General features: G+C 36.6%; 1 protein-coding gene across 2 annotated transcripts in view; it reads right to left on the bottom strand.

Moving 5' to 3' along the window:
- Positions 1-1,469: 1,469 nt before the first annotated feature.
- The window catches only part of LOC114873490 (zwei Ig domain protein zig-8-like), a 46,076-nt gene continuing 38,524 nt past the window's right edge, over positions 1,470-9,021 (bottom strand). For both annotated transcript variants that reach the window (XM_029181868.2, XM_046286007.1), the window contains 3 exons: positions 4,933-5,119; positions 3,842-3,963; positions 1,470-2,495 (listed from right to left, as the gene is read on the bottom strand). In XM_029181868.2, coding sequence (XP_029037701.1) covers positions 2,362-2,495; positions 3,842-3,963; positions 4,933-5,119 — 443 coding nt within the window. In that variant the 3' untranslated portion in view covers positions 1,470-2,361. The remainder of the gene's footprint in view (positions 2,496-3,841; positions 3,964-4,932; positions 5,120-9,021) is intronic.

Below are 9,021 nucleotides of genomic sequence, written 5' to 3'. Positions count from 1 at the left end.
AATTGGTCTAGCTGGTAGCATAGCATACATTAGCGCATTGAAATCGGACACATTGTTCAAAGCAACATCGACACGGATTGCAATATCGAAGCGTCGGACAATTACAATCGGAACCGTTGTATTTCGGATTCAACGGGTTGATGGGCGCCGGCTACATCCACCTCTAATATAGTTTTAGAGACCAACGACCATCTCCATCGACGAACTGTCTGATTCGCTGGAGTAATTGATAATGTATTGGACTGGAAACAGTCGTATGTTGAACATGAGCAGTCATTCCTTGAATTGGGTTAAATATTGAAGGATTTGAATAGAGTAACTTAGAGTAGTGGACTTATTATAATACAATTTTAATTGATAATTCATTATTTTTCTACGAACACTAAGAGTTTTTATAAAGTTTTCGTAAATAAGAATATCTTACAGTTCGTGAAATGTCTCTAATGGAGATTCCACCAAAATAATGGTATCACACGAAACCATCCCTTAACTTCCGGTAGGGAAGGTATGCTGTAGAACTTCTGGACTTTGGTAACTTATCTTCTCGAAGTCTCATGTTAAAGAAGTTTAGGAAATAATGACTCAGGTTGAGACTTCGACCATTTAGAACTTGTTTAAGCGATACGAAACAACTAGATGCACGTGAAATTGTCTGAACGAAAACGACCAAACTTAAGAGCTTGCTTTATCTGTTTCAACGGAGTTCTTATCCTAAAGAAAACTTTAAAAGTTATCAAAGTTACACACAATAACAGAAACATAAGTATGTTCATATAGGCAGCTAGAATTTTATATAACACTTCTGAATTTATTGACAAGTCTAATAATTGGTAAATTCGGGGATGAAGTGTTTTCTTTTTAAAAACAGCGCCACGGAAAGATGTCACCCCTGCCACCTAATAGTCAAATTGTAGATTATTTCCAAAACGTTAATCTGTTGAAATTTAACCCAAAGTCGGGAATTTTCCATATGTAGCTCTAGGGGTTAGTGTATCCTTAGGATGCGCCGCTGAATGGCGCTAAGGTGATGTTTTAGTTCGGGGTAGTTTTCAGAGGTGTAACCTGCTATTGGTAACATATTTCTTTCCTCTTAGAAATTTTAATACCATCATTTGATGTAAAGTCAAGTACAAAAGATGTCAAGAAGGTAAAACAGACCACAAATTTAGTTCCTCGTTTTTTCTGTAGGGCGCAGTTGATTCGTTTAGTATGTGGGGACCTTTAGGTATATGCGAAAGGTGGCGCTTGATAGGAGTTGGGCTGTTTTACCTATGCGGAATTTATAAAGGTACAACATCTACTCAGTATACTTTTAAAAAATTAGAATATTTAGCTAAAAGTTACACGTATATCTAGTTCTCAAACTTTACTTATTTTTAGATATAAAGGTACCTCTTTAATAGGACAGGTTGTGCAATGAGGTTTCAATTATAAAATGGTACAGAATAATCTCAGCAGAAACGTTTAGATAAAATTAATTAAGTACAGTTTATTAACTGAAAACGTATGCATTTCGTTACACATTTAAAGGTAAGCGATTTATACATTTGTCAAATTATATCAGATGGCAGCAGGTCGATCAATCGAGCACAATATTTTCTCCGCTATACAATCATTGTTGCGTATTGCTGCTACGGCAATTTGTGGTACAAAGGGTTCGCTACGCGACAATTATTTTATGTACAGGCCATTGAGAACAGGAGAATGGAATGTTTATGATCTTATTTTTAAACTACAAATACACGCATTTTCTTATTGCAAATAGTTTATGCACCAATATAATAAATACATGCTACAATTCATTTCCAATTTCCAATGTTTCTTTTCTTTTTATGCAGAGGATGTTCAATAGAGGATGCTCATTTTTATATCAATTATTTTGTTATTATTATAATAAAATGTAGTAGAACAATATGACCTAAAATTATACAAAGGCAGTAGGAATTTTTCTTACGGCTTTGACTGCGAAAAGCGTACGTGTGACCAGTAAATTTTTTAAAAATATCCTTCCTTATTTGTAATAATGCATTTAGAAGTCATATATGCTAACTCGAAAATTTTCCTTTCCTTTTGGAAACATATGGTAACATGTATTTATCAGGTTCAACGAGATTCCCCAAAAAATTTCTTTGTATCCTTGTTGCCAGGTTCGAATCAAGTTAATCATCACACTTCTGTTTATATTTATTATCGCAGTATTGTATACAATATACACTAATTCATTGCATACAATAATTGATTTGACAATTTTCGTCTATTGTAATACTGATCTGTCGTTTGAACGCTTTCTGATAATCATCTATAAACCGATGATTGTACGGAGTAACGTGCAGTGATGGTTTCAAGATGTTTTGATGAGATTCACGGTGAATTAATCATCCAAATTTGAGACAGGAGCAAACTGACGATCATGATGTATAACCTGCTCAGTTTTTCATGGTGATTTGTTTGTGCTCCATTCCACTGGTCATGGTGAACTGCTGCTTGCTTTTCACCTATAAAATATATATCAATATTATAATTAAGGAACCATCACAATATCATTAAATTTATTTAGAATTTCATTTCATAGTATAACACTAATTGAGTTTTTATTAGAAATGACAAATATAGAAATCATTTATAAAGGTTTCCTATGTTTCGATCTCTAACATTCGCTATGATATAATTTGATATTTCATCAAACTAATTAAGGACTATGTAAAATAACCTATTTTATTTGAATAAATTATTACATTTCCATAATTGAATATAAAATTCGGTTTCCAGAAACGGAATTAATATCCTAAAACCGTAGGTAATGGTAGCTTTAATTTGGCGTCGTTCCATCTCAAATAATGTTTAAATATCAAAATGAAATAACCGATAAATTTGCGCTTCGTTCCAATATATAACAGATGCTGTACATTTAATAAACACGTGCTTCGTGCAAGCAAACATTGAAATTTCGATAAATATACCCGGTAAATACAAAATTAATGGTAAAAGGATTATAAAAGCTACGTATTTTTACTGAATATGTGGAGGAGGTACGATAAAAATTCGAATTCGTTTTAATAACTGTTTGTAGAGATAACACTTTTTACGAGCAGAAATTAATACCGCTTAAATTTTTGAGATATTTATATGAAAGATATTTCATGCTTAATTTATCGGGTAAATTTTATTATTGAAATTTAAATATTTAGATCTGAATTTTATTAATTGGTATAATAACACTATATTTTAAGTAATCAGATAGTGGACATAGCAAAATACTTTGAGTCAATTTTCAATTATGTAATTTTGATTTCATAAATTAGAAGGTTAAAATAATTTATTAACAACCAATACAAGGAACTTGTAGAATGTTATTACGAAGGTGTTGGCGAAAGGAAAATGAAATGGAATGCTAATGTGACAGCTGAACAATGAATAATGTAGTATTATAATGGAATACACTATGATTGACGTACAAAAGGATCGTTCAAAGTAATATGATTGATGTGAACACCTGATTGATACTGTTCTTTATTCGAATAAAGAATTCATTTATATGTATTTCCTGCATATACTATATGTATAAAAATCATTAACATGTTAAATGCCACGTCACTCTTATGTGGCTGACACTTAGAATACTTAGAATTAATGAAGCTTTGAACAACTTCAGTGCGGCAGTCAAAGAGTTAAAGCAAGTTCCTTTCATTTGTTATGATTCTGATAATTAATAGTATCTAAATTCTTATTCAGTCGTCTATTAATTTTTTATTTTAATTACTTTATATTTCTTTGATCTCAAAAGAAATGTCACGATAATCGTCAATGAAATTTTGCTCGCATCGTCTTTAATTTGATTTACCATTCAGAACGTGAATATGCACTGCGGCGGTACTGAATTGGCTCACTGAGCACGAGTATTCACCGCTGTCAGTCTTTTTTGCCTGTTCGATGTACAGCTTGGTCACCAGATCTTCGTTCGACCTGAAAAATCGGTAGTCATGTGATAGGTTGGACGTACGATGCAGATTTCAATAGATATTTGCCGGGAAAAACGCGAACGTTCGTAATTTTTTTCGGAGAAGTTGATCTAAACTGTAAATTACCTCTATTGAATTCTAATAACTCTCAAAATAAATCACTCAGAATATTTAAATTTAATTATTTCTAGATCGGAGTTTCATTAATTATAGTAATAACTTGTTAGTTCTTCATTATTTTCTGATTTCTATATTCCCTATCAAGTTGTACAAATTTTGTGGGTTCAGCATCGTCTATTAAATCGTAATTGTTTCCCTAAACACGGGGGATCCTGACTAGAATTGGACAGACAGTATTATAACACATCTAACAAGACACCATTGTGGTATCATCTAGTAATTCGGATGCTGTTGAGGCAAGCAGAATCAGATCGAAATCCCCGTAAGGCAAGTTAGTTAGGAGTAAGCAAGGATTATCATAATATACATCCCCTGTTCTTGTCTTCAGTTTTAGCTAAAATTAAGGGAATGTTACATCCAACGTCTTGTTTTGTGAAATATTTTGAAGACTCCGGGGTGACATAACTCATTAATAATTCTTCTGAATTTTATCAAAAATGGAAGGATATAATTCATTTCATTTTTTTGCCAATTATAAACAATAATAAAAAATTCTTGCAACGCGTGTTCTAAGATTGTTCGAACGACAATGAACAGATGCAGAAGAGGGAAAGTACCGAATCGAAATAGAAACGATGGTCGTAAAGGCATTCAGCATTTCAGAGAAATGCCTCAAGGGAGATTAAACGGTTCGCTCGTTATCCAGAAAGCGTGTAGTCGATGTAGCAGGGAGCTTTCATCGAAGAGTATAAAGCACACCGATACGCGGGCACAATTGAACATCGATAAAAGAACGTAAATCGGAACGTGGCCTATCTATCTGAACTTCCGTTCTCTCGCTACGTATGCTCACCCATTAATGTGATAAACGTTGACGCGATCCGGCAACGTTTCACCATTTTTCCTCCAGACGGGATGCGGTATCCTGGAGTCGGGACAAGAAGGTCGGGCCACACATGCCAACTCGATACCGCTTCCGGTTTTGTAGTAACGGTCCCGTAGCTCGTGTCTGGCCTCGTCCACGATCCTGATATCCGGAGCTGGAAAACCGGAAGAATGACTAGGGAATTTCGCCTTGCTAGAAATCCTTTTCTTTAGAAGGCTATCAATCAGCGATGTTTCCAGCAAATTAATTGCTATCAATGAATGCGGATACCTTTTTATTGCATTAATTGTCTAAATGAAAATGGGAATGAAGAAACTGGAAATCATAAATTGTTGATTCTTCCTAGTCGCTCTTACAATTAGAAAAATCAGGCGAAAAAACAAAAGCACGATGGTACGTGACACGAAACGCGATCTCGTACCACAAAGTATTCCGGTCCATGAGGTTCCACAAGATTTCCCCAGCATAATTGAATCATTCGCGGGATTGAAACTCGTATCGAGCACACCACGAACCGCAAATCAGTTTACGCGATTTATTTGCGAACGCTAGCGTTAGATACGCGGCTGGATTTTAAAAGCCGAATCGTTTGACAAAGCTATCGCTTCGTTATCGATAATACCAACGATGACCATTGTTATTGTTCGTTAAACGGGTTTAATTCGATGAATTTGTATCAGAGATGTGAAACGTGGTTGAGAAATTCCAATTGTGATCCGGTGGGAAAGTTATGAAGTCATTTCGAAGCTTTGAACTATCATTTATAACATCATTCGGTCAGATCTGTCGATTCACTTCCAAATAATTTCTAAATTCAAAATTTGAAGTTTCATGAATGAAACAAGCTCTTCATTAATGGTCTTGATTATTATTTACAACGACCAATTACAGTCTCATTCCAATTAATTTACCCCCGTAATTTCCTACCGAAAGGTTTATGGATGAAGGATCCTGAAGGTACGATTACCAGAGAACAACTAGTTTCCCAGGAAATCATTCCATGGTGGTTGACAATGATAAAAGCACGCTGGGAATCATCTTATTGTACCTTCGCAATGCTATCGATCGAGAAGCTTTGCCGTGACAGTTTGCTTCGTTGTGCTCTAATTGAACACGAGCTTCGTCGACACCGTGTAGTAAGAGTGATTGATATCGTATGCGAAGTAACACGGACGCCTCTGGCGTCTTCCGCTATGTACAACACTGCGATTGCGAGGATCGATCGAATTCGATCGATAGAATTAATAGATTTTTTATTTATTTTAAGTCAGTGATAGATATCATTTGGTTAAGCAAAATGAACAGATCAAGATCCTTCAACGGATACGCAAGAACAGAATCGAATGTTTTTCCTGTTTTCCGTATTCTGTTTTGTGAAGTGCCAGATAGGACGATTATCCGGAGTTCCGTGAAGCGGACCACTTTAGAGCCTCTATTCACGCGGAGATAAAAATCGCTAAAGCGACAAGGGTGGTCCCGATACCATACATTTTTGCATATCGCGTATGCTCCTCGGGGAACGACATTTTCGGTTTTCATCGTACTTCGGATCTAAGAAAATAAATGATCCTGTTATAGATAAAAAAGAAGTTGAACCATTTTTAGAGTTAAAAATTCTGTAGAACTCTACTGCATTTTAGTTTACTTATTATTTTTAATATTGATTAGGCATTTGAAAGATTTGCAAATTGAATTGACAACATAATTCATTAGAACATTCTCTTGTCGTCAAGGATGAAATTACGGATTCTAGATTGCCGACTCACAAAAAATTCTCTCAGTGAGAACTTGTTCGGCTCATTCTCTATTCGAACGAAACTCCGACCCGGCCCGATACCGTCGATAACGCTTCAGCTTTACGAATTTAATTCCGCCTAACGAGCACGCGGAAACACGTGAAATCCCTGGTGGTCTGATACAAAGGAGGCCTCGATCCAATGTATTGACCCGGCTTTCGACAAAACTGCCCGACAAATACACTCGACTTCCTCCTCGCCCCTATCCTTTCCCTGCCCTACAACCAGCTTCTCAATTAACCTTTTATTATCCGGCTCATAAGTGACCGAATAACTCGGAATCTTGGCCAGGTCGAAAGAGAGCCAGTGAAAATCCAAGAACGGCCATCTTCTAATTAAACGAATACTTTCTGGCTGCCGATAGCCACGAATGAAATTAAAAAAAAGGGGGATAGAAAAGAATAGAAAAGAAACGAACACTTGAAGAAGAGGAAGAAAAGGACAGCAAAGAAGGAAGTGGCCAAATGAACCTGTGGAGGATGAAAATACTGTGCCGAACTTAAAGATTCCATGAAGTACGGTGAAACGAGGACTTCCCGTTCGGAAGCTCGTGGAAAACTTCTTCTACTTTTAACTGGATTAAACGGAAGTTTCGCCAGAGTAACCGATAGAGAGACACGGAAATGTGCTGTGATCGGCAGAGGATTGCGATCGCAATTTCATTGGCACATACTAACTTGTTTAATTCCTTTGAGTCTATGGACCAGTTATTTCGTCCAAAGATTCACCTTATTCGAGAATATGAAGAAATATTATTTTCTTTCGCACATATTAGATTTATATCAAAATTATTATCAGGTTTGTTAAATCTAACGGGTCCGTTGATAGAATACCTAGGAGTAACCGCAAACTCAGTTAAACAGATGCTTTGTGCACGAAATTTCCCACACAACTACGTGTCTGATTTGTTCGCTCTAAGCAGAGAGCACGTAGCAAATGCAAGTGACGAAGTTGAGAAAGTTTCATAAATCTGTCGCATAAGCCGATTCCGTTCTCTCGTTTCGCTGTTTCGTGGCAAGTGAATCCGTTTGTGCCTCTATCTTCAGAGGATTTATGCGACGATTCGAATAGAGTGAAACGTATAGATTGCCTTCGTGCCGTATTTTCAATGTATTGTCGAGCTTTCGACGCAGACGAGAAACTTGAAGAGAAGTCTGAATGATGTTTCATCGAATGGAATAGGTGTATTCATTTGTTCTGTCAAACGATTTATCATGAAACCAATTTAAATTTAAAATGTTAAGTCTAGTAACTAATGATCCGAAGCAAAGATCGTTTACAGGATCGTGTTTTATAAACAACAGGCCATCTCGTTACTTTCCTGTGCCATTCTAGTCGCGATCCTCCTATTAACCGATAGAATAACAATTTTTTTCCACGGTCCAAGTGATGCCCGGTGAATTAAAGATCAACCCGGGGTGGAGGCCAGGCGAACGTTAACGAGAATTTAAAATAGGCCATCTCGAGTGTCCGCTGAAAGTTTCGCGTCGCAACCCAGGACGATCTGTAAACTCAGTCGCGAAGAGAAAATAGCAATTTGAAGCAGACAGCAGCTTCGTGTTCGACGAAGAGAGTTCCTCTGTTCCGCAGTCCTCGATCGAGTATTTTCCGATTTAAAAAAAAGCGAGAACTAACCGAGAATTATGCCCATCAAAATGACATTTCGCTTAAAATTTTTTTAGATAATATGGGCAAAGAAGAACGCGTTTAAAAAATTTTTTAATTGCTAATTTTGCACTCGGATATGAGTCAAGGTGTTGTTCAAAATTTCCATCGAGGGTCCGCTATCGCGAAGCTAATCAACTTCTCTTACACGCGCCGTTTCTAGCAGTTCTAAACGACAGTTGTACCAAAAGTTTCGCGTGCTACAAGTTGAGATTTTCGGGAAGATTTTGCCCGAGGCAAGTGGCGGAAACGCAGCAGGGGCGCGCGTTAATTTTATACCGCTTTCGAAGGTATTTATACAAGAATTTGCAATTGAACGCGGTACGAGATTGGTCGGTTCCTTTATTTTCCTCTTCGACGATATAATAAGGGAGAAACTCGACGAAATGATCGTTTCGAGCACCTTCTGTTCGAATATTTCTTAAGCCAAACCCCTGAAATCCTCCGATTGAATAGTACACGGTATAAAAAAAAAAATACTAAGCAAATAATAATGAAGCAGAAGTTCGCGTAAACATCAGGTGAACATTATAGATGCCTACCTTCCGAAAAGTCGAGCTAATTAACAAACTGTTGGCGTAACAAACTTCGCTGG

Source organism: Osmia bicornis, chromosome 6, assembly GCF_907164935.1.
Source record: "Osmia bicornis bicornis chromosome 6, iOsmBic2.1, whole genome shotgun sequence".
NCBI classification, from domain to species: domain Eukaryota; kingdom Metazoa; phylum Arthropoda; class Insecta; order Hymenoptera; family Megachilidae; genus Osmia; species Osmia bicornis.
The sequence above is the reverse complement of the archived record's forward strand: the minus strand, read 5'-3'. Positions and strand labels throughout refer to the sequence as shown.